At 43.7% G+C, this 26925-nt stretch overlaps 2 protein-coding genes across 18 annotated transcripts in view; one reads left to right on the top strand and one right to left on the bottom strand.

Moving 5' to 3' along the window:
* Window positions 1-26925, top strand: part of stk10 (serine/threonine kinase 10) — an 80015-nt gene that overhangs the window by 24668 nt on the left and 28422 nt on the right. For both annotated transcript variants that reach the window (XM_052529473.1, XM_052529474.1), the window contains 6 exons: window positions 5082-5246; window positions 17535-17583; window positions 19266-19415; window positions 21150-21222; window positions 23347-23541; window positions 23976-24057. In XM_052529473.1, the coding sequence (XP_052385433.1) occupies window positions 5082-5246; window positions 17535-17583; window positions 19266-19415; window positions 21150-21222; window positions 23347-23541; window positions 23976-24057 (714 nt within the window). The remainder of the gene's footprint in view (window positions 1-5081; window positions 5247-17534; window positions 17584-19265; window positions 19416-21149; window positions 21223-23346; window positions 23542-23975; window positions 24058-26925) is intronic.
* LOC127933087 (keratin-associated protein 10-10-like) lies at window positions 5254-10729 on the bottom strand. 16 transcript variants are annotated; one of them, XM_052529487.1, is made up of 3 exons: window positions 6263-10729; window positions 6129-6217; window positions 5254-5770 (listed from the first exon to the last, which is right to left on the bottom strand). In XM_052529487.1, exon 1 carries the CDS (start codon window positions 9448-9450, stop codon window positions 8500-8502), a length of 951 nt encoding a protein of 316 aa, XP_052385447.1. In that variant the 5' UTR covers window positions 9451-10729; the 3' UTR covers window positions 5254-5770; window positions 6129-6217; window positions 6263-8499. The 16 variants fall into 16 exon arrangements, with proteins under 16 accessions (XP_052385447.1, XP_052385449.1, XP_052385435.1 ...); XM_052529489.1 differs by having other exon boundaries at window positions 6352-10729; XM_052529475.1 differs by having other exon boundaries at window positions 5860-10729.

Raw genomic sequence — 26925 nt, 5'->3', positions numbered from 1 at the left:
TACATATACTTAACCATATGACGTTACATATACTTAACCATATGACGTTACATATGCTTAACCATGTGACGTTACATATGCTTAACCATGTGACGTTACATATTCTTAACCATGTGACGTTACATATTCTTAACCATGTGACGTTACATATTCTTAACCATGTGACGTTACATATTCTTAACCATGTGACGTTACATATGCTTAACCATGTGACGTTACATATGCTTAACCATGTGACGTTACATATGCTTAACCATGTGACGTTACATATGCTTAACCATGTGACGTTACATATGCTTAACCATGTGACGTTACATATGCTTAACCATGTGACGTTACATATGCTTAACCATGTGACGTTACATATGCTTAACCATGTGACGTTACATATGCTTAACCATGTGACGTTACATATGCTTAACCATGTGACGTTACATATGCTTAACCATGTGACGTTACATATGCTTAACCATGTGACGTTACATATGCTTAACCATGTGACGTTACATATACATATACTTAACCATGTGACGTTACATATACATATGCTTAACCATGTGACGTTACATATACTTAACCCTGTGACGTTACATATACATATACTTAACCATATGACGTTACACATTACATATACTTAACCATATGAAAGAGAGACCCAAATCATTGCTGGCAGCACCATGGGCACCACACAACAGACATTAGACAGCTTCACACACAAGAGGTGCAATAAGGGACTGAGTGAGAAAATGACAGCACTGATTACAGAAATGAATGTAGTTGATATGCAGCCATTGTCAATGGTAGAGGATGTTGGCTTCAATTCCCTGATGGCATTATATAGAACCAGACTACAACATGCCATGTTGAAAAACTGATGGCCCGGAAATTCTACAACGATTGCTCTTCAAGTACAAAGCGCAAGCTCTCAAACCCCATACGTTTTTTATTTATTTTTAGAAATCGATACTTGGAGTCAAAGAATCTATACAATATCGTCCAAAATAATATTGCAATAAGCAATTGTATAGATTTTTTCCCCTCTATATAGTGCAGTACTTATCAGAGCCCTTATGGGCCCTGGTCAAATCTAGTGCCCTATAAATGCAATAGGGTTTCATTTGGGACACATATATGTACAGCAGCAACATAACAGTAGCAATTAACACTAATCAATAGCTAGGCTAGTTAGTATCCTGTTATTTCTGTTCAGTAGGATACAATGCATTTCAAATGTTATGTTCATTGTACTTATAGAGAGCTCTGCCAGACTTTATGCAGAATCCTAGATCTACTTTTGATAAATAGACTGGGATGATAGCCACACGCATGATCAAGGCTTTTATCTCAAGCGACTGACTGTTAACGCATACAGCAACTGCCCCCCATGTGTATGCCTGTGGACTAATTACGCTCTCTGTCGTGGGTCTTTTCCTTTTGTATGCCTGTGGACTAATTACACTCTGTCGTGGGTCTTTTCCTTTTGTATGCCTGTGGACTAATTACACTCTGTCGTGGGTCTTTTCCTTTTGTATGCCTGTGGACTAATTACACTCTCAGTCGTGGGTCTTTTCCTTTTGTATGCCTGTGGACTAATTACACTCTGTCGTGGGTCTTTTCCTTTTGTATGCCTGTGGACTAATTACACTCTCAGTCGTGGGTCTTTTCCTTTTGTATGCCTGTGGACTAATTACACAAGCCTGGTGTTCCCAGGACCCAAACCCAAAGCTGTCTGAGATGTATTTTTCATAATGATTGATTTGAGTCATCTTCAGAGGGAGATTAAGATTTACTAGGCAGCCCAATGTTAACAAGAATTCTAGACATGACATTCCTTTTCAGAGAAATGTTCAGGGTTGTACATCTTAACGCCATGGCAAAGGTTAAGCACACATTCTCTAGAGATGGGCTGGGATTAGTGTCCTGTCAGCCTGTGTGCATGTGCACTCTGGCAAAGTGCACAGTACAGTGTACATGCAGGCAGGCCCACGCCTTGGCACACCGCTTCATGGTTACTGTACTCTATTCTGCTATCAACCTGGAAGTGATTGGCCCCAGGAGGCTGTGCCAGCAGCAGCAGAGAGCAGACACGCACCACCTGCTGAGCCCAGTGTGTCTGCTCCTCTCCTTTCACAGCCAGGTGTAGTAATCTGCCCAGTGAATGTCACTCCACTAACTGGATCTGTGTGTGTTCTCATCACGTACCCCAGAGGCAGGGAAGAAGAAGCTGATCCCTCGTTTACTGCTTTGACCTTTTGTGGAGCACTGAGAGGAAGAGTGACTTCTCCCATGAAGGGACACCAACAGGCGGTCACAGACAGGCGGGCTATAGCAAAAGAGGGGCCTGTGGCGTTTTCGTTGTCCCTGACATCCATGGAAATGTTGGGCAAAACAATCTACTGATCAGTTTTGTTCCTCAGTGGGATGATTGGGTTAGAGAGCACTGCTTTGTTGTTCTCTGCTGTGATAATGGAGAGGAGGAAGAGGTGGTGTTGTAAGCCAGTTTTTCTATCTGTTAGTACAATCAGGTTAGTGTGAGTATACAGCTCTATACTCACCCAGCACCACTCTTCCTCCTCCTCCAGTGGAGAGAGTGCGGAGCCTTTTATGCCTTCCAGGAAGTCAGTGCTCCCTTGTGAGGCACAATGAGGCGTTTCAGTGTCATTTCCTCTGTGTACAGTACAGCCCCTTCACTCCCCCATAGACAGACAGACAGACTTACAGATGGGAAGATGCTCTATCTCTCCGTCTCTCCACCCCCCCCAACTCAACTGAAGCCCAGAAGCACATTCCTGGGTCGTGTTCTCACTGAGCTGCAGAGCAGGGTGGGGGATTGGCCTTTTACAAGGCAGACTAGACGCGAGTGGAAAAGAGGTACGACTCCCAGTCAGGCACGAGCAGTGTGCACCTTTCTCCAAGCCTCAGAATGTCATAAAGAGAGAGGGGTGGAAAGAGAGTGCGGGGTTAGCAAGCTTGGTTATGCAGACTCGTTAAGCGGGAATTGTGACCTAACGGGCCCTTTGTTGACTCTGAGATGGGGGTTTCCGTGGTGGGAGCAGAGCCGTTTCCTGGATGTGGTGATGAAATGCAAATGCTCTGCGACGCATTGTCAGATGGGCATTGTCAGATGTCTTTCCAGTCAAACACTGTATGCAAAGGTTAAGTTTCCTAACCATGTGACCTCACCAGGAAAAACTGAGTCCTCGTTTAAAAAAGGCCCTGGAGTTATTCCATCTTCGGGAACTCTCAGGGTTGTAATTATGGTAGGCCAGTGTCTCCAGGCGTGTGCGTGACTACACTGTTTACCCAGATGTTTTCCCACAGACCCCTCAGGCACTGGACCCCACCAGGCTGTTTAGTCTGCAGCCTCGCATCTCCAGGTCATCATTGGGAGTAGTTTCAGCTATCCTCACTCACTCACTCACTCACTCACTCACTCACTCACTCACTCACTCACTCACTCACTCACTCACTCACTCACTCACTCACTCACTCACTCACTCACTCAAAACAATCAGTGTAGATGAAGGGGAGGAAACAGTTAAATAATCATTTTTAAGCCTTGAGACATTTGAGACATGGATTGTGTATGTGTGCCATTCAGAAGGTGAATGGGCAAGACAAAATATTTAAGTGCCTTTGAACAGGGTATGGTAGTAACGCTGCAACGCTGCTGGATTTTCACGCTCAACAGTTTCTCATGTGTAACAAGAATTGTCCACCACCCAAAGGACATCCAGCCAACTTGACACAACTGGGGGAAGCATTGGAGTCAACATGGGCCAGCATCCCTGTTTGACATCTTGTAGAGTTCATGCCCCTCCTTTGGCCTCAGAAGAACCTCAATTTGTCAGGCAACTCAACATTAGAAAGGTGTTCCTGATGTTTGGTAGACTCAGTGTAGATCTATCCTCCTATACTATAGATAAAGACATACGTCTCTCTTGACTTTTACCTCTTTTTCTCCCATTTTTTAACTCACAACATCCTTTCTCTTTTAATTTTTGGTTGTTGCTCTCTCTCGGTCTCACACAGTCTTTGTTCTCTCTGCTCTCATTCTCACACACACACCATTATGTAGAGAACACACACCTTTCCCAGAGCACAACTTGTTTAACCTAGATGAATTCATTCTCAGAATTCTAGCCTCTGACAGAGACCTGTACTTCCTGTCTGTTGTCATGTGGTCACCACTTACTCACCCCTCCTGATGCTGGTTTATCATGCAGTCGGGGACAGTGTTTCTAACTCATTTGTAGTGCCTTGTCAATGTGGATGGATGGGCTGGCTGACTGCATGGCTCAGTGGTTCCTCCTCCTTAGCTCTTACAGGGTGTGCAGGTTCCTTTCCTGTTGTGCTTTTTAAGCCATTAAGTAAAACTTTCTCTGCTAGGGTTTTGATTAAGGTTTATTTCCATGAGAAAGTCTTGGACACACACACACACACACACACACACACACACACACACACACACACAGAGGAATTCATTGGGTGGGAGGGCGGTGGCCCAGATATGGTTTTTGAAGTCCAACCTATATTGTCAAATTTAGTTTCCAGTATTTAATGTGTGGCATATAATGTTAATTCACTAAGACTAGTAACTTTAACTCCATGAAGTCCATTTGCTTATTTCGCAATATATGAGACTTGTGATGTCTTCACTACCTTTTCAATTGTAGTCACATGAGGAAAAACACAGAAGTTCATTTCGAAACGGGGTGGTTTTCACAAGTTCAATTTCCTTCCTCACGCCCTTACTAGTTCACCACGGCATTTTTATTGGTATTACTCAATATACCCTCTTAAAATTCACTGTCGTCGTGTAGTCTATTTAAATAGCCCCCATGTGCAGAAATGATGCCTGTAGCCTACTTCCTGTGTGCTGACCTTTTTGACATTTACCAGTCACCCAATAGATAATAACGCCTGTTAGGGTAGAATCGCAAAGCAAAATATATATGGAAAGTCAAAGTGAGAAGGCTTTTTAAATGAATGTATAAATGGCTCGATATCCTTCATCTCATGAACACTAAATGAGGACACGATGGTGTAAATATTGACATGTTGACTCCTTAATCTTCTAGGCCAAAAACAAGGAGACTGGAGCGCTGGCTGCGGCCAAGGTGATTGAGACAAAGACTGAAGAGGAGCTGGAGGACTACATGGTGGAGATAGACATCCTGGCCAAGTGTGACCACCGCTACATTGTCAAGCTGCTAGATGCCTTTTACCACGACGCCAAGCTCTGGGTAAGACCTCCGGGCCGCCAGTGGGCCACCCATGAGCCACTGTGCCGACGGTGAGCCGGAACTGGACCCTGTGGAGTTTGTAGTGGAACTCCCAAAACTGTCTGATCCATTCCAGAGCCCTCTATTACAGAATAGGTTCTGACCTAACCTGATGGTGAACCTTCATAGATTCTATGAGGATCTAGCTAGATCGTTCACTTCCTCCCTCTAGGAGACTTTTTCCCCCTCTCCCTCTCTCATTATTGAATACACTGCAATTTTGCATGTACTTTTGTAATATGCCCGTGTCTTCCAAGACAAACACTGTTGACCTTATAAAGCATGCTGGTCCCGGACATAAAGTATCCTAGGAATTACAAAATGTAGCAAAAAAAGAAAATGGTCACAAGCCAACAAGTTATTGTTAAAACAAATAATCTAGCACACTGTTCATACTGCAGCAACACTTTATGATGCTATTCTGTTGCACACTGTTCATACTGCAGCAACACTTTTGATGCTATTCTGTTGCACACTGTTCATACCTCAGCAACACTTTATGATGCTATTCTGTTGCACACTGTTCATACTGCAACAACACTTTTGATGCTATTCTGTTGCACACTGTTCATACTGCAGCAACACTTTTGATGCTATTCTGTTGCACACTGTTCATACTGCAGCAACACTTTATGATGCTATTCTGTTGCACACTGTTCATACTGCAGCAACACTTTATGATGCTATTCTGTTGCACACTGTTCATACTGCAGCAACACTTTATGATGCTATTCTGTTGCACACTGTTCATACTGCAGCAACACTTTATGATGCTATTCTGTTGCACACTGTTCATACTGCAGCAACACTTTATGATGCTATTCTGTTGCACACTGTTCATACTGCAGCAACACTTTATGATGCTATTCTGTTGCACACTGTTCATACTGCAGCAACACTTTTGATGCTATTCTGTTGCACACTGTTCATACCTCAGCAACACTTTATGATGCTATTCTGTTGCACACTGTTCATACTGCAGCAACACTTTTGATGCTATTCTGTTGCACACTGTTCATACTGCAGCAACACTTTATGATGCTATTCTGTTGCACACTGTTCATACTGCAGCAACACTTTTGATGCTATTCTGTTGCACACTGTTCATACTGCAGCAACACTTTTGATGCTATTCTGTTGCACACTGTTCATACTGCAGCAAAATGTTATGTTATTCTGAACTGTGATACACATTGGGTTGGATTCTGACGTTTACGATTAATTATTTATCTGACTATAGTATTTTTGTGACTATCATTGCATGACCGACTGACCTTTGAAACCGTGACCTGGATATAAGTGCAGAATTTTAACTCAACTCGACAGCTAAAAGCCAAAGTGATGTAAAACTGCTGAGTTGAAATGGTCATAGAGGCGAAAGTGTAGATTATCTTAAACCTGCATTGTGTAGCTTTTTGGGGTGATTTTTCACAGCAGTTTAAACTGAAATTAAACAAACTAGTTAAATTGTATCACCCAGGAAATAGTCGGAGCGGTGTCTGTATAGTGCAGCTTTAAGTGTGGTTCTTACAGACCAAGTAGATGCCAAGAGTTTTCTACATTTCATTCCAGCCTCATACCGATTTTTAAATGGTTGTGTACACAACGATTCCATCTCTCATAGGGTTCAGAGTAGACGGTCAACAGACAGGAGTGGGGTATGACATCATAGTGCAGTGTTGGGGCACCTTGTACAAGGCAGCAGGTCTATTGCTCCCCCTACCCAGCTGTTCAAAACCCCGAGGCTTGTTGCACCCCTGCTATGGCATAGCAGAAATTCCATAGTGCGAAAGGTACATTCTCCTTTCGACAAGGCCTCTGCATCGAGACTGTGTCAGCTCATTGTGTTTTGATAAAGGGCCGTGTGCAAATACACGTACAGCATTCCAACCACACATTTCCTGTCTGTGTGTGTCCTTGATGGGGTTTCAGTTTTCTCTCTGATCTGGTTCTCAACTATTCTACATTTTAAAATGGTGCAGCTTATCATTGAGTGTACATGGGCAGTATAGTCCGACATCAATGTGATCTTATTCAATAGGCCCAGGTTATTTCCTCCAGAGTGAGTAGCCAGAGGCAGTGCTCACTTATACATCACTTCCCACTATTTATTTATGCTAATGACCCTGTTAAGATCGGCGGTTTAGATGACACAAGAGAACTATGTCATACTTGGATATCATCAGAAAGAATCAGGTTATAGTTTGGCCTCTCTCCAGTGTTGGAACAACCCAATATGTTTCTGGGTGGGGATGAGTTGTCTGACCATAACACCTCCACACAAACACTGGCACCACAAAGTGAGAGTATTGCCTCTCCCTGGCCAAGGGCCAGTGCCAAGGGGATGACTAAAGATGTGTGATCCCTGGAGGATGCCAGTCTGCCTAGGCTGGGTGGGGTGTCTCTGCTGAAGAGAACCGGCAGTTGGGCTTTGGGCCTCAGAAACCCCCCTTTCAGCTGGAGAGCACATTCCGCTGCCCACCTACTTTGCTCTGGGGAGAGAGAGAGAAGGCCGTTTGTTCTCATTTAGGAACAATCTGTTTTCCAGCCACAGCGTGAGAAACAGGGGGCCTTTACCGTAGGGTAGCTAATTGACTGCTGACATTAACACATACAGACGTACACACAGAGATCACACATGATCACGGACAGTAGACACACACACACGGACAGTAGACACACACACACGGACAGTAGACGCACACACACACGGACTGTAGACGCACACACACACGGACAGTAGACGCACACACAGGAGCAGACGCACATACAGGCGTAGACAGCAGACACACATACAGGTGTAGACAGCAGACACGGAGGCGCAGACACACATACAGGCGCAGACAGCAGACACACATACAGGCGCAGACAGCAGACACACATACAGGCGCAGACAGCAGACACACATACAGGCGTAGACAGCAGACACAGAGGCGCAGACACACATACAGGCGTAGACAGCAGACACACATACAGGCGTAGACAGCAGACACACATACAGGCGTAGACAGCAGACACACATACAGGCGTAGACAGCAGACGCGCATACAGGCGTAGACAGCAGACGCGCATACAGGCGTAGACCGCAGACACGGAGGCGCAGACGCACATACAGGCGCAGACGCACATACAGGGCGCAGACGCACATACAGGCGCAGACCGCAGACACGGAGGCGCAAACAGCAGACGCGCCTGTCACGCATACAGGCGCCTGTCACGCATACAGGCGCCTGTCACGCATACAGGCGCCTGTCACGCATACAGGCGCAGACACGCATACTGTCGCAGACACGCATACAGGCGCAGACACGCATACAGGCGCAGACACGCATACAGGCGCAGACACGCATACAGGCGCAGACACACATACAGGCGTAGACGAGCAGAAACGCATACAGGCACAGACACGCATACAGGCGTAGACAGCAGACACACATACAGGCGCAGACAGCAGACACACATACAGGCGTAGACAAGCAGAAACGCATACAGGCACAGACACACATACAGGCGTAGACAGCAGACACACATACAGGCGCAGACACACATACAGGCGCAGACACACATACAGGCGCAGACACACATACAGGCGCAGACACACATACAGGCGCAGACACACATACAGGCGCAGACAGCAGACACACATACAGGCGCAGACAGCAGACACACATACAGGCGCAGACACACATACAGGCGCAGACACACATACAGGCGCAGACAGCAGACACACATACAGGCGTAGACAAGCAGAAACGCATACAGGCACAGACATACATACAGGCGCAGACAGCAGACACACATACAGGCGCAGACACACATACAGGCGCAGACACACATACAGGCGCAGACACACATACAGGCGCAGACACACATACAGGCGCAGACACACATACAGGCGCAGACACACATACAGGCGCAGACACACATACAGGCGCAGACAGCAGACACACATACAGGCGTAGACAAGCAGAAACGCATACAGGCACAGACACACATACAGGCGCAGACAAGCAGAAACGCATACAGGCGCAGACAAGCAGAAACGCATACAGGCGCAGACACACATACAGGCGCAGACAGCAGACACACATACAGGCGTAGACAAGCAGAAACGCATACAGGCACAGACATACATACAGGCGCAGACAGCAGACACACATACCATTTTAATGGCTTTTGTTCACTTCTGGAATCACTCCATCTTGACTAACTAGCCAACTTCTGATCTATCAAACAGACCCTGTCTTACAGGACCAGTTAAGTTCTTCATTATTAGTTGAGGGACTGCAGCCAGCCATGAATGTCTTCATCTGGAGATCAACCAATAATAAACTCTAGAACTGTATTAGTAGGTGTTAACAGATGGATGGTGTCTCTTAGTGTGTAGTCTATTGCCACTCCTAGGGCCAACACAAAACCCTACTGCACACTGTGAGACTGAGACTTATTCACAAGGAATAAATTATACTATCTCCTTGAGGCTGCCTCTTGATGAAGAGGGCTCTCAGTCTAAAGAAATGCTGCTGTGTTCTGTTCAGTTGATACCAAGTAGAGGTGGAGACTGGGAGAGGAACCATATAACAGGAGGTGAATGATGTCCGTGTAGGGTCCCTGTTCTTGTTTTTATCCCCCCAGCACAGCGCCACTCTGTTTACTGTAAATATGTCCTCATCCTCTTTTGTTCCCTATCTCACTCCCTTCTACCCACCATCTCAGTGGAGCTACAGTACATCACGTAGAGCAACGTGTTGTCTGTCTATTACTGTTCTTCATTCTGAATCCATCCTGAGGACATACTGTAATGTACCATCAAATCAAGCTTTATTTATACAGCACATTTCAGACATGCAATGTGCTTAACAGGAAAATACAAAACTATTAAATAAAAGCTTAAATATTTACTACACAACAAACATAAGATTAAAAAACAAAAGAGTGACACAAACTGAACAACTAAAAAGCACCCTGAGGAAAAGCAAAGCTAAAAAGACATGTTTTGCCCTCCCTTAGGTTCTCTGGCAGGCTATTCCAGAGTCTGGGGGCATAGTAACTAAAGCCTGCATCTCCATGCGTCTTGATCCTAGGCTTTGGGATAGTTAAAAGGCCAGTGAGGGACCTACTGAGTACAGAACTTAAAGCATGTCTGACATGTATTGCGGTGCACAATCATGGATTGATTTAAAAACCAATAGAATCTTAAAATGAATTCTAAAACACACAGTCAGCCAGTGCAGAGACCTTAAAACTGGTGTAATATGTGCTCTCTGTCTGGTCTTGGTCAGCACCTGTGCTGCAGCATTCTGTATGTTTTACAGTGCAGTGACCTTAAAACCATTGTAATGTGTGCTCTCTGTCTGGTCTTGGTCAGTACTCGTGCTGCAGCATTCTTTATGTTTTACAGTGCAGAGACCTTAAAACTGGTGTAATATGTGCTCTCTGTCTGGTCTTGGTCAGTGTCTGGTCTTGGTTTTACAGTGCAGAGACCTTAAAACCATTGTAATATGTGCTCTCTGTCTGGTCTTGGTCAGCATTCTGTTCTGTATGTTTTACAGTGCAGAGACCTTAAAACCATTGTAATGTGTGCTCCCTGGTCTTGGTCATCTGGTCTTGGTTTTACAGTACCTGTGTAATGTGTGCTGCAGCATTCTGTATGTTTTACAGTGCAGAGACCTTAAAACCATTGTCTTGGTCAATGTGCAGCATTCTGCTCAGAGACCTCTGTGTAATGTGTGCTGGTCTTGGTCAGTACTCGTGCTGCAGCATTCTGTATGTTTTACAGTGCAGAGACCTTAAAACTGGTGTAATATGTGCTCTCTGTCTGGTCTTGGTCAGTACCCGTGCTGCAGCATTCTGTATGTTTTACAGTGCAGAGACCTTAAAACCATTGTAATGTGTGCTCTGGTCTTGGTCAGTACTCGTCTGCAGCATCTGGTCTTAGTCAGTACCTCTCTGTGCTGCAGCATTCTGTATGTTTTACAGTGCAGAGACCTTAAAACCATTGTAATGTGTGCTCCCTGTCTGGTCTTGGTCAGTACTCGTGCTGCAGCATTCTGTATGTTTTACAGTGCAGAGACCTTAAAACCATTGTAATGTGGTCTTGGTCTCCCCATCTGGTCTTACAGTGCAGAGACCTCCATTGTAATGTGTGCTCGTCTGGTCTTGCAGCATTCTGTATGTTTTACAGTGCAGAGACCTTAAAACCATTGTAATGTGTGCTCCCTTGGTCATCTGGTCTGTGGCAGAGACCTCCATTGTAATGTGTGCTCCCCATCTGGTCTTGGTCAGTGCAGCATTCTGTATGTTTTACAGTGCAGAGACCTTAAAACCATTGTAATGTGTGCTCCCCATCTGGTCTTGGTCAGTACCCGTGCTGCAGCATTCTGTATGTTTTACAGTGCAGAGACCTTAAAACCATTGTAATGTGTGCTCCCCATCTGGTCTTGGTCAGTACCCGTGCTGCAGCATTCTGTATGTTTTACAGTGCAGAGACCTTAAAACCATTGTAATGTGTGCTCCCCATCTGGTCTTGGTCAGTACCCGTGCTGCAGCATTCTGTATGTTTTACAGTGCAGAGAAAACCATTGTAACCATCTGTCTTGGTGTGTGCTCCCCATCTGGTCTTGGTCAGTACCCGTGCTGCAGCATTCTGTATGTTTTACAGTGCAGAGACCTTAAAACCATTGTAATGTGTGCTCCCCATCTGGTCTTGGTCAGTACTCGTGCTGCAGCATTCTGTATGTTTTACAGTGCAGAGACCTTAAAACCAGTGTAATGTGTGCTCCCTGTCTGGTCTTGGTCAGTACCCGTGCTGCAGCATTCTGTATGTTTTACAGTGCAGAGACCTTAAAACCAGTGTAATGTGTGCTCCCCGTCTGGTCTTGGTCAGTACCCGTGCTGCAGCATTCTGTGTGTTTTACAGTGCAGAGACCTTAAAACCATTGTAATGTGTGCTCTCTGTCTGGTCTTGGTCAGTACTCGTGCTGCAGCATTCTGTATGTTTTGCAGTTGACCAGTGGCTTTCTTGAGTAGACCAGACAGGAGAGCATTACAGTAGTCAAGCCTTCTTGTAATAAACATGGATGAGTCTCTCTGTAGCAGGTTGAGAGAGAAATGGCTGCATCTTGGCAATGTTCCTCAAGTGGTAAAAAGCTATTTGATCACATTCCTAATGTGTTTAAAAAAAAATGTGTTGTTCAGAATCTAAAATAACACCAATTATTTTTTATTTTTTTTAAAAACCTGTTTGGTCTTTATTGCCTGTGAATTAAAATGTGCAACTAGATTCTCTCTCTGTGCTATGGCCCCAACAATAAGTACCTCGGTCTTTGCTTGATTTAGATGGAGGAAGTTGTGAGCCATCCAAGTATTTAAATCACTAATACAGTCTAATTTATCTGTGGAGCTAAAATCCTTCTCAGAAATGTAAAGTAGTGTATAATTTGTGTAGCAGCGGAAATCAACGCTGTGCTTTCTGCCAAGGGGTTATATCTATATAGAGATGTACATCTCACACACACACACACACAGTTGAAGTTTACATGCACTTAGGTTGGAATCATCAAAAGTCATTTTTCAACCACTCCACAAATTTCTTAACAAACTATTTTGGCAAGTCAGTTAGAACATCTACTTTGCATGACACAAGTCATTTTGTTTACAGATGGATTATTTCACACATAACTGTATCACAATTCCAGTGGGTCAGAAGTTTACATGCACTAAGTTGACTGCCTTTTAAACAGCTTGGAAAATTCCAGAAAAGTATGTCATGGCTTTAGAAGCCTCTGATAGGCTAATTGACATTATTTGAGTCAATTGGAGGTGTACCCGTGGCTGTATTTCAAGGCCATATCTTAACTCAGTGCCTCGTTGCTTGATACCATGGGAAAATCAAAAATAAATCAGCCAAGACCTCCACACGTCTGGTTCATCCTTGGGAGCAATTTCCAAACGTCTGAAGGTACCACGTTCATCTGTACAAACAATAGTACACAAGTATAAACACCATGGGACCACACGTTGTCTCCTAGAGATGAATGTACTTTGGTGCGAAAAGTGCAAATCAATCCCAGAACAACAGCAACGGACTGGGAAGATGCTGGAGGAAACGGGTAGAAAAGTATCTATATCCACAATAAAATGAGTCCCATATCAACATAACCTGAAAGGCTGCTCAGCAAGGAAGAAGCCACTGCTCTAAAACTAACATAAAAAAGCCAGCAGTTTGCAACTGCACATGGAGACAAAGATCATACTTTTTGGAGAAATGTCATCTGGTCTGATGAACCAAAAATGGGACTGTTTGGCCATAATGGGGTGGCAGGGTAGCCTAGTGGTTAGAGCGTTGGACTAGTAACCGAAAGGTTAACTGCCCCTGAACAGGCAGTTAACCCACTGTTCCTAGGCCATCATTGCAAATAAGATTTTGTTCTTAACTGACTTGCCTTGTGCTTTGCTGCAACTTCACAAAATAGATGGCATCATGAGGAAGAACAATTAAGTGGATATATTGAAGCAACATCTCAAGACATCAGTCAGGAAGTTAAAGCTTGGTCGCAAATGGGTCTTCCGAATGGACAACGACCCCAATCATACTTCAATGTTGTGGCAAAATGGCTTAAGGACAACCAAGTCAAGGTATTGGAGTGACCATCACAAAGCCCTGACCTCAATCCTATAGAAAATTTGTGGGCAGAACTGAAAAAGCATGTGCGAGCAAGGAGGCCTACACACCTGACTCAGTTACACCAGCTCTGTCAGGAGGAATGTGCTAAAATTCACCCAACTTATTGTGGGAAGCTTGTGGAAGGCTACCCAAAACTTTTGACCCAAGTTAAACAATTTAAAGGCAATGCTACCAAACACTAATTGAGTGTATGTAAACTTCTGACCCACTGTGAATGTGATGAAAGAAAGAAAAGCTGAAATAAATCATTCTCTCTACTATTATTCGGACATTTGACATTCTTAAAATAGTGGTCCTAACTGACCGAAGACGGGGAATTTTTACTAGTATTAAATGTCAGTAATTGTGAGAAACTGAGTTTAAATGTATTTGTCTAAGGTGTATGTAAACTTCCGAATTCAACTATATATTACCAGCATTCAAAGTTTGGGGTCACTTTTCCTTCAACAGTGAAGAGGTGACACACAGTTCCTCTGTCCAGTGTCTGTGTTCTTTTTGCCCATCTTAATCTTTTGTTTTTATTAGCCAGTCTGAGTTATGGCTTTTTCTTTGCAACTCTGCCTAGAAGGCCAGCATCCCGGAGTTGCCTCTTCAATGTTGACGTTGAGACGGGTGTTTTGCGGGTACTATTTAATGAAGCTGCCAGTTGCGGACTTGAGGCATCTGTTTCTCAAACTACACACTCTAATGTGCTTTCTCAGTTGTGTACCGGGGTCTCTCACTTCTCTTTCTATTCTGGTTGTAGCCAGTTTGCACTGTTCCGTGAAGTAGTACACAGCGTTGTACGAGATCTTCAGTTTCTTTGGCAGTTTCTTGGCAGTTTCTTGCATGGAATAGTCTTCATTTCTCAGAACAAGAATAGACTGATGAGTTTCAGAACGTTTATTTGTTTACATTTTGAGCCTGTAATCAAACCCACACATGCTGATGTTCCAGATACTCAACTAGTCTTAAGAAGGCCAGTTTTATTGCTGCTGTAAACAGAACAACAGTTTAAAGTTGTGTGAACATAATTGCAAAATGGTTTTCTAATGATCAATTAGCCCTTTTAAAATGATAAACTTGGATTAGCTAACACAACGTGTCATTGAAACACAGGAGTGATGGTTGCTGATAATGGCCTCTGTACGCCTATGTAGATATTCCATAAAAATATCTGCTGTTTCCAGCTGCAATAGTCATTTACAACATTAACAATGTCTACACTGTATTTTTGACCAATTTTATGTTTTAATGGACAAAAGTGCTTTTCTTTCAAAAGCAAGGACATTTCTAAGCGACCCCAAACTTTTGAATGGTTGTCTGTATGTCTGTGTGTACAGAACCCACGATCGAATCTTATAGAATGTGATGTTTTTTCTCTGAATTATGTTCTTCAAGGGTGACACATTTTTGACCTAAATGTGTCCTAAACCAATTGTAGAACCTTTACCTGTCTATCACTGGAACGTTATTCAATTCCCAAAGTGTCACTATGCACAATGCTGATTCTTTTCATGATGGAGAAAATATGTCCGGGAGATTTCTTAGAACATGAGGTTGGAAATCACTGTCGTTGTCGGTACACAGTTGTATGAACTTAAATACCACGTCAATGTCGCCAAGGTGCTACCTAAACCAGTTTACTTGTGTATCTCACACAGTGGTTGCAAGTCTGCATCAGCTCAACTTAACTTGCCCGACTGAGCAGTCAGTGGCATAAACTCAGAGGGCTTAGCCAGTGAAACTGCATCTTTTTAACAGTCATCAATTATTAAGATTGTTCTTCTTGGAGAGAACTTACATGCTGTAGTTTATATGCGGTCTGACCAGTTGGATCACATCTTTCCCCAGTGCAAAATTGCTCTTGTCATCTGGAAACCATGCCAACATTCCCTCAAAGGGAGAAAACTGCTGTGATTTACCTACAGTAGCAGCGATACATATAATTATCATTTAGATTCCACTAACAACTTCCTGTTGTCTATACATAAAACCACAAGCTGATAAAGCATTTTACAGTAGGTGTTCATCATGTAGTCATTTGAATGGCATTCAGTGGACACAGCCAATGTTGAGGTTGTACCAGGTATGCCTACCTCTTAAGTCTATTTACCTAGCTTGTCATCCACATTTGAAGTATTTGTTGATGAGAGGATAAGTAGGGATTTAGGAAAAACCACAAATTAACCTCAAACTCCAATGGATCCAATGTTAATACAAGGCCTCAAACACCACTTTTTAAAATCACCTTATGCCTCATAAGACGCCCTTGTTTTACTGTGGAGGCTAGCCAAGGCTGACCGGAACATGGGAACCTCCCTTGGCTGGGGATGGAGTGTGTGTGTGTCCACTTATGTACAGTGACTACTTGTAAGTCCTCCATTAGTTTTGTTGCTTTGACAATGGTGTTTATAGCACAGAGGTGCATTAATGGGTTGGAGAGGGCCTTTTTTGCAATGGTAACACAAGACCTAGTCTGTGTTACTCATTTGTCAGGGGAGTATGTAACAGTGAGAGATGTATGCTGTTGATGAACAGTGACAAGCCATCTGAGTGCCTTGGATAAAGAAACATTCACGTGAGCGCGAACACACTTCCTCGAAAATTTGAGGTGCTCTCAGAATCCCTTAAACAATGTCGGTATGTTAAAGTTACTGTACCTCATCAACCCTCAAGTCATGTGGACTATGATCAAAACACCTTTCTACTCTGGCTTTATTGTGCTCGGCCCCCTTGTCTTGCATGACTCGTTCATAAGTAGCCTTTGACAGTGCAGATGCACGGGATTGTTATCAGTGGGCTTTTTTCTAATCTGTTTCTGCCTTTCCTCAGCTCTTGCTGTTTCACCTTGGCAGGGATGGTATTTGGTTTATGTTACAGTGACAGTCTGTTATCGCATCCATCGCTAAACACACTGACTGTAGTGCTGTTCTGTACGGCCACGGTGAGAATCGCCTATAGCGACACAAGGCATTGTAGAGTGATTGAGAGGGCTTTCAACACAGATGTCAGAGACAGGAGTGTACGACTAGAAAGGGAGCTGTTGGTTAATCTCCTGGTGACTGGGCAGCGTCAGGCGTCTGCTGCTGACATGTGCTGTCCTTTTTATTGTATAGGTTATCTGAGTTCCAAGAGGCCTTACTGCCTACAACTCCTGTCTCGCTCTCTTCTCTAGATTTCAGACATTCTCTCAGGGCCATACAGCAGAGAGAGACCAGTGTATATCAGTAAGATTGAAGGCAGCTCGGCTACTACCTGTCACTTCTCTGGGCCTTCCCTCTCGTCTCCTCTCAGCCCCCCTCCATTTAATCCATCTTCTCTTTCTTTACCCCGCTTCCTTTTCTCTGGGAAGCTTCTGAAGTGATCACAGTAAAAGTCAAACAATAGCTACTAACATATGCCTGTGACTTTAAAGTGTGTCATGTTGATGGTTCTCTAGAAAATGTGACTTTCCATGGAATCCCTCTTCCCTCTTAGGAAGTTTATATTTAGTTTGTATTTCCTGATACAATTGTATTCAGTTTATTTCCTGATAAGACTGTAAATCACAATACTGACTATTTTCCTCTTTGTCCACACAGATCATGATTGAGTTCTGCCCCGGAGGAGCCGTGGATGCAACGATGTTAGGTACGGAGACGTTGTGGGGTCCGGAATTATTGGATCCCTTGATAAAGATGAGCAAAAAATAATTCAAATTCTGAGCTATGTTGTATGCTAAATTGGAAGCAAAATAGCCCCATAACATGAAAGATCCACCACCATATTTTGTAGTAGAGATGAGGTATTTTCTGCACATGCATTGTTCTTTCGACAGGCCAACGTGGAGCTGACGAGGGCAGTCCATAAGCGCAGACAAAAGATATCAAGGATCCAGAAAGATTCTGTATGGAGGAATTTTCTAAGATCCCTCCCATTATGTTCTCCAATCTCATAACACATTTTAGAAAAAGGCTGTGTCATTATCCTCGCAATGCAAGAGGAGGGTGCTGAAGTATTTATAAACAGGGGATCCAATTATTTTTCTTTCATATATTTTAGAGATTTTTATTACTTGTATTAGTATAAAATAATATACTTTTTCTCCCCAAAAATGCATACAATATAGGTCAGTATTTGTTATTTTATGCAGTATTTTTTGGCTCATCTTTATCAAGGGTGTCAATAATTCCAGACCCCACAGTACTGTAGACAGCGTGGTGCTTCATGGGTATGTGCTCTCTCCCTTAGAACATTGCTTTCATAATCTTCCTGCCTCTCCCATTTGATGTTTCAGATTCTATACCTCAGGCCATAGCTGCAACTGCCAAGGCATTGTTAAGAATATTGCTTTATTATAAAATAATTTGCAAACAAGGCCAAGTGACGTCACGCTGTAATGGATCTGCTATTGTTGCAAAACACTAAGCGCAGATGGAGAGGAGACCCCTGGTAGTTTCCATGTAAAAGGACCGATGAGCACCGACACGTTAACTTCATATGAGCATGTTGAACTGGGTGTCAAATTAAATCGAAGAGTCAATATTTTTGAGAAATTAAGGCATATATATAAATTTTCAACCATTTTCCATCCTAAAAGTCTGGAATAATGATTTCTGGTCAAACTGTTGGAGAAGGGGTCTTAGAAAACATCATCTACCAGAAAAAGTATTTAGTTATTAGAAATACATCAACTAGAGCTGTCAAATGACAAATAATTAAGTTAGTTAATGGTATTAGTTAATCGTTACCAAATCGGTAATGGAATTTCAGGAAAATCAGTAATGAAATGTCTGCAATTGAATTGGCTGCAATGGGGAAATCATAGTATTCACAAAAAACAGTTGGGTCCACAAGTTTAAATGGCACAGTAAATAGTCTAATGTACTGTTCAGTAGATCTGAGTACACAATTTACTGTACTGAACTATAACCTACTCTACTGAACTCTACTGTACTGTGGAGTTTCCCTCCAGCTTCTACTACAGCAGTCGCTGGCCCCAAATACAGCTAACCAAACACAGAAAGAATCGAGATCACATGCTAAAGCAGGCTAATGTTTTCTCAAAGTCAATTGACACTCTCTCGGCTCTCAGGGGGCAGTGACCTCTTAAGACTTCCTACATCTTGTACTGGCAGAAGCCCGATCTGCTGCATAGGAAATACTCAGGTGACCCAATAAACCACCTTGCCTTCGGGGGAGTTCTGACTTGTTACCAGTAAAAATGGGTTGTACCATTTTTCTCTTGAGGGGATTTAAAGTAAAACGTTTGTTGATGTGTAAAGTGATGTCTGTTACCCTAACCGGTGTCCTTGCCTCTTTCTGGTCTGCAGAGCTGGACCGGGGCCTGATAGAGCCCCAGATACAGGTAATCTGTAAACAGATGCTGGAGGCCCTGGTCTACCTGCACAGCATCAAGATCATCCACAGAGACTTGAAGGCCGGGAACATCCTTCTTACACTGGAGGGAGACATCAAGCTAGGTGAGTCTCTATATTCTCCCTTCACATTGTTTTACACACAGAATGTATTCTTCTAGAACATGGAGACCTCTAGAATGCTAGAACCAGTGTTCTACTTATTGGGTCTAACCATCCCCCTTAATGTTCCTCTGTTATCCACAGTCTTAAACTATTTGGATTAATTCTCCAGTAAGCAACAACAACTTCTCATTGGACATTGTATATTGGTCACGGTTGTCTTTGGAAAAAGTGGCTGTTATCTTGTTGGAAAGCAGAGCGTGATGGGAATGTTCACATAAATCGACCCAGTTAGAAAAAGTCCTTCCCTGAGTCATCTCGGAAGAATCAGATGTGAGATGTGTTGGAATGCGGCATTCTGATAAATTCTTTCTCCATGTGATTTATAGATAGTATTCTGTTGTTTCAATATCCCTGAAGTTCTGTGTGCTGAGGATTTGGGTCCAAAAGGTCTATCAGATTTTTGTTGAATCGCCACTTGCCAAACTATACGGCTGCTTTGTGGAGCCTATAATAGCTTTATAAATGTCAGTCTGAGAGAAAGGGAGGAGCAGGGAAGAGAGCAGGACTGTACTCGAAAGGGCTGCCTGATAACGCCCGTGAACTTTTAAGGACCCCCTGGGAATTCTCCGGCTGTCAGTGACTTCCAACCCACTGTCTGAACTTCAGACAGTCTGACTGATTTGTCATGTTACAAGGCCCTCTTCAGTGCCTCACATAGTTTCACTAGGACAGACTCCGGAGCTTTGTTTTAATGACTGGGAGAGCCTCTAATGGAAAGTTGCCCAAATAAGACCGACGTGTACAGTACAGTTCTCATGGCCTGTCATTTTGCTCCATAGATGTAGAATGTGGATCTGCTCCTCAGGAACGGACAACAGATACTCTTGCTGTCTGGGGAAAGTGGAGTATTTTCATGCTAGATCATAGGGTTATCCCATTCTCAAATCAAATCAACCATCACTGAAAAGGCATTGGCCCCTAAAGAATTCCTCAAGGCCTAACAGAAATCAGACACTATACTTACCAAAGGGAAGTCTGAAGTCTCAGTTCATGATTTAAGGAACGGTTAAAAGGTCAAATATGACCAAAAAATGTATTTAACCTTTGTTTTAACTAGGCAAGTCAGTTAAGAACAAATTCTTATTTACAATGACGGTCTAGGAACGACCTTGTTCTGCCCCCGAACGACAGATATTTACCTTATCAGCTCGGAGATTCAATCTAGCAACCTTTCGTTTTACTGGCCCAACTCTCTAACCCCTATGCTACCTGCTGCCCCAGGTAGCCTAGGCCGTCATTGTTAATTGTTAATTGTTAATTTGTTTTTAATTGTCTTGCTTAGTAAATAAAGGTGGTAGTAGTAGTATAAAAGACTACAATCTGAACTCTAGACTTAACATTGCCCTGGTCTCATCCCAGGCGGTCTCTGGTAATATCCTGAGGAAGACTCATGTGTTGCTAAAGCAGAAATAACATCTCTGTAAGTGCTGGATCATGTTTGGGGAAATGGAAAGGCCGTTTGGGATGTTATACCCTGTGCTGTAAATTTAATCAGTCAGCTTTGCGTCTTGTCTCTGATGTCATGGCAGTTTTACGGTGTAGAAACACACATTCCTCCCCTGGAAGAAGAAATTAGGTAATAACACTGGCCTGTCAATCATTCTCTCTACCAAGAAATGGAATTCTGAAAAACATTTGAACTGTTCTGTTTTCTTTCTGTCTCAATGCATGTAGCGGATTTTGGCGTGTCAGCGCAAAATACCAAAACTCTGCAAAGAAGGGACTCTTTTATAGGAACACCATACTGGTGAGTACATACACATGAAAACAAAGGGGAATGACAATGGGTGTCGACACTGCCAGTGATTGTGTCCAAAATGGCACCTTTTTATTGGTCTCCGTTCAAAATGTAATGCACTATGTAGGGAATAGGGTGCCATTTGGGTAGGGAATAGGGTGCCATTTGGGACGCACATGTCTTTAATGGGATTATGGTTGTACTGCATGACTGGATGTCAAACATCTTCTTGCTACTACCATGGTACCTATTAAACCAGTTCTATGTTCTGCTTGATATCATAATGCACAATAGTATTCCTTACAGTAGTGCCCACTGCTCACTCAGTGTGGTTTGATCATAGCCTTACAAGGCCCTTGGAAAAGCTCTTATGTCTTAGTTTGATACTGGACCTTGTGCTTTAGCTGGGCCTGGCTAGTTTGCCAATAAGCATGGTTCAGTTGAAGTTAACTATTGACCAGACCAGGTTATCCAATGTCGATTGGGATAGCTTCTCACCCTGCCCAGGTGTTGCACAATGTTCGATAGCGTCATAAATGAGATACAGGTGGAATTTCATTGTGTATTCTGCTGTGAATTTGAAGCTTATTTAAAAAATAAGATTAATTTAACCTTTATTTAACTAGGCAAGTCAGTTAAGAACAAATTCTTATTTACAATGACGGCCTACCAAAAGGAATCCTGTGGAGATGGGCTGGGATTAAAAATAAAATATAAATATAGGACAAAACACACATCACGACAAGAGGGACAACGCAACACTACATAGAGACCTAAGACCACAACCTAGCAAGGCAGCAACACATGGCAACACAAAATGGTAGCAGCACAAAACATGGTACAAACATTATTGGGCACAGACAACAGCACAAAGGGCAAGAAGGTAGCGACAAGAATATATCACGCAAAGCAGCCACAACTGTCATTAAGAGTGTCCATGATTGAGTCTTTGAATGAAGGGCTTTGAGATAAAACTGTCCAGTTTGAGTGTTTTTTTGCAGCTCATTCCAGTCACTAGCTGCAGCAAATGGAAAAGACGGGCGACCCAGGGATGTGTGTTCTTTGGGGACCTTTAACAGAATGTGACTGGCAGAACGGGTGTTGTATGTGGACTACCTCAAGCTTTAAACCCTCAGAGGTAGTAATCACACCTGTGTGGAGTGGGGCATTCTTCTTACTAAACCTCATGACCTTAGTTTTGGAGGTGTTCAGAACACGTTTAAGGGTAGAGAAAGCTTGTTGGACATTTAGAAAGCTTTGTTGTAGAGCGTTTAACACAACATCTGGGGAGGGGCCAGCTGAGTATAAGACTCATCTGCAAATAAATGGATGAGAGTGCTTCCTACTGCCTGAGCTATGTTGTTGATGTAAATTGAGAAGAGCGTGGGGCCTAGGATTGAGCTTTGGGGTACTCCCTTGGTGACAGGCAGTGGCTGAGATGGCAGATTTTCTGACTTTATACACTGCACTCTTTGAGAGAGGTTGTTAACAAACCAGGCCAAAGACCCCTCAGAGACACCAATACTCCTTAGCCGGCCCAGAAGAATGGAATGGTCTGTATCAAAAGCTTTGGCCAAGTCAATAAAAATAGCAGCACAACATTGTTTAGAATCAAGGGGAATGGTGCCATCATTGAAGACCTTTATGGTTGCAGTGACACATCCGTAACCTGAGAGGAAACCAGATTGCCGTGAGAACACTACAGACATCAAGAAAACCAGTCAGTTGATTATTTTTCCAACACTTGATAAACAGGGCAAAATAGAAATATGCCTATAACAGTTAACAGTGTACCATTTCTTTATGGAACGTGTCACTTTTGATCGTAAGCAAACACTGCATACCCCTCTCTCTAGAGCTCAGATAAAGTACGTTATTATGCCTACTATCCACTTGGTCAGTAAACATAGCTCAATCGAAAGTGTGTTGACATGCAAATATTGGCCGTGAGCTTGGAATGTGTACAAGTATTTACAACTTTTGCAATATGCCAACAGCAATAAATGTGAGGGACGTTTCAGATGAATCATATGAAACCTAAACATTAACTTCAATCGTTTTTTTGTCTTAAAACGCCAGAGGGTATTTGTCCACCATATTAGAGATCCTCTATTGTACTTTGTTGTATTCTAGGATGGCTCCTGAGGTGGTGATGTGTGAGACCATGAAGGACGCTCCGTATGACTACAAGGCTGACATCTGGTCCCTGGGCATCACCCTGATCGAGCTGGCCCAGATCGAGCCCCCGCATCATGAACTCAACCCCATGAGGGTCCTGCTGAAGATAGCCAAGTCTGAGCCCCCTACCCTGGAGCAACCCAGCAAGTGGTGAGAGGAGGGGCCAGAGAGGTCTACGGGTCTACATCTGTCCTTTAAACTAAGCCGCCAGAAGCCGGTGAACACAGCAATATGAGTGTGTAAAGCTGTGGCTTTTCTAATCCGTTTTTATGAGGCGGTGTGTTTCATTTCTCAGCAGATGCGAGAGCTCGGGCCTTTTCCCCCACTCCCCAGGTGCTGAGAGCTCTCTCCAGATGAGAAGAGCATTGCTAGTGAAAGCTTTATTTGTCGAAAGAAATATAGCCGTGATTAAAGTAATGATTACCCACCTTGCAGAGCTGTGCAGCCAACTGTGTACCACATTCCTGAATCTGTTCCGTTCTAGCCACACTGTGTCATTAAGTTATCTAGTGAAAATATCACCACCACCCCATCAGTCCTTCTCCCTTCTTTGATTAATGTTCCCGGCATTCTGTGTGTTTAAGGTCACGGGAGTTTAAGGATTTCCTGAAAAAGTCGTTGGATAAGAATCCAGAGAGTCGTCCAGACGCCGCACAGCTCTTGGAGGTAAGCTAGCCTCAGACACACTATATATACTGTTGTATACCTTGCTCTGATGTATGACGACGTTCTCCCTCTGTCTTTTTCGCACTCTTCACAAGTCTACTATCTTAACCTCCCAAAATATCAGCTGTTTCAGACACAAGAGGAATGGTGACGTGATACAATATGCAAATGAGCAGTACCATAAAGAGGTCATTGGGTAGATGGAGAGTGTGGAAGAGAGGGCAAGAGAGAACGTGGAAATAGACGAGGTGTCTATTAAAATGCAGGAGCCACAGCTTCCTGTCTGGGTTCCACAGCAGAGGGTAATGCTAGCAACTTGCATTCCTGTTTCCAACTAATGGCGCTTTGGGATTTCTCCTTATTCTCTCCACCCTTTGCCAATTACAGAGCCCAAAGCCTGCTGGAAGTTTAGATGGGAGTGGTCGTGTTCAGTGCTGCACGGAAGGTTTTGATCGCTATCATATTTATGTTTCTAGCCCGGTTAGATGGCATTGATGGCAATAAGCCCATTGAACAGCATTCATCCGCACCATCTGTGACTCATGACATAGATCAGGGATCATCAACTAGATTCAGCCACGGGAGAAGTGGATGGTCAGGGGGCCAGAACATAATTACAAATCATTTGTCAACTGAAAATTGACTGCCAGAACAGATAAGATTTGACTAAAACATAATAATTTCAAACCTTTCTTACATTTATATACAATCACATATCTATCTAAAAACATTTTTGCTCAGCAAATTTGGGGGGCTAAATGGTGGTCCTTCTGTGGCTCAGTTGGTAGAGCATGGCGCTTGTAACGCCAGGGTAGTGGGTTCGTTTCCCAGGACCACCCATACGTAGAATGTATGCACACATGACTGTAAGTCGCTTTGGATAAAAGCGTCAGCTAAATGGCATATATTATTATTATTATTATAAATGAATTCACCCGCAGGCCGCCAGTTGGCAAACCCTGACATACATTGTGACAGGGGGAGGAGGCCTTGGGGATACTTCGTGTTGTGGATCACTAATTAATAGACAGACTGGAAATCTAATTAGAGGGCAGTTTAATTACATCCATTATTCCAGTGAAAACTTGGATGATGTCCATGTGCTATATATTATGTCAGGGGACAAACATAAGTCTAGTCAATGTGACTGTAGCTCTCCTCTCTCCCCTTCTCTGTTATGGCATGTTATCACAGCTATCACAGCACCATAGTGCCCTCCAAGCTCATCACTAAGCTAAGGACCCTGGGACTGAACTCCTCCCTCTGCAACTGGATTTTGGACATCCTTACGGGTCGCCCCTATGTGGTGAGTGTAGGCAACAACCCATCTGTCACGCTGACCCTCAACATGGGGGCCTCTCAGAGGTCCGTGCATAGTCCCCTCCTGTACTCACAGTTCACCTACAACTCCAACATCATTCAATTTGCTGATGACACGATGGTAGCAGGCCTGATCACCGATGACGATGAGACAGCCTATAGTTTATCAAGAAAACGTCACAATAGCGTTCGACTTGTCTGCTCCCAAAAACGTTTTCGACATGCATCTGTAAAATGATAACCAAAGCTTTAGTTTCTAGACTATCTTCCTCTCAGGCTTCCATGTCTTCTCCCTGGACCTCCTAAATTGGCTCGTTGTCAGGTTCAAAAAGCCTCAAATTTGCCCGGGTGGCCACCAATTTTTCAACCCTTGTATTGGTCAGCCTGTTGCGTGCTTTGGTGTGTGTGTGTTCCCAAACAAGGACCAGGCAGCTGATGTTGGTGGGATTTGGAGGATGATGGAGGCAACTGGGTAGAGATCCTGAGATCCACAAAGTCTCTTCAACCAGTTGGCTGATGAGATATGTTGGCACGACTGCCATATTGCATCTCCATCCCAAAGCCCTTGCTTGGAAGTGTACTTCGCCAGACTGCCAAGAACCTTGCACTCATCCAGGCCAAGGTGGCGAGACACGGTAGTGATGACACCATAGGCCTTGTTGATGCGCTTCACCAGACAGGATGCTCTTGTCAGCATACTTGGGTTCCAACATGTACGCTGCGGCGTGTATGGGCTTCAGGCAGAAGTCTTCACCCTTTTTGATGTATTTCAGAACTGAAGTTTCCTCTGCTTGGAGCAACAGTGAAGTGGGCAGCGCAGTACGGATTTCTTCTCTTACATTTGCAAGCAGTCTGAACATCAGACAGGATATCTCCCTCAATCTGTGCAATGGCTACTGTTATAGGTTTCATGAGTTTCAGGCTGCTTACCACTCTCTCCCAAAATACATAATCCAGGAGGATCCTCTTGATGGGGCTGTCCATATTGGCAGACTGTGATATTGCCATTTCTTGGAGAGACTCCTCCCCTCCAGGAGACTGTCAAACATCATGACAACACCACCCCAATGGGTGTTGCTGGGCACCTTCAATGTGGTGCTCTTATTCTTCTCACTTTGCTTGGTGAGGTAGATTGCTGCTATACCTTGATGACCCCTCACATACCTAACCATTTCCTTGGCTCGCTTGTAGTGTATCCATTGTTTCCAGTGCCATTATGTCCTTGAGGAGCAGATTCAATGCATGAGCAGCACAGCCAATGGGTGTGATGTGAGGGTAGGACTCCTCTACTTTAGACCAAGCAGCCTTCATGTTCGCAGTACTGTCTGTCACCAGTGCAAATGCCTTCTGTGGTCCAAGGTCATTAATGACGGCCTTCAGTTCATCTGCGATGTAGAGACCGGTGTGTCTGTTGTCCCTTGTGTCTGTGCTCTTGTAGAATACTGGTTGAGGGGTGGAGATGATGTAGTTAATTATTCCTTGCCCACGAACATTCAACCACCCATCAGAGATGATTGCAATAGTCTGCTTTCTCTATGATTTTCTTGA

This window comes from Oncorhynchus keta, chromosome 11 (assembly GCF_023373465.1).
Source record: "Oncorhynchus keta strain PuntledgeMale-10-30-2019 chromosome 11, Oket_V2, whole genome shotgun sequence".
NCBI classification, from domain to species: Eukaryota; Metazoa; Chordata; class Actinopteri; order Salmoniformes; family Salmonidae; genus Oncorhynchus; species Oncorhynchus keta.
Note: the sequence above shows the minus strand (reverse complement) of the source record. Positions and strands in the feature narration are given on the sequence as shown.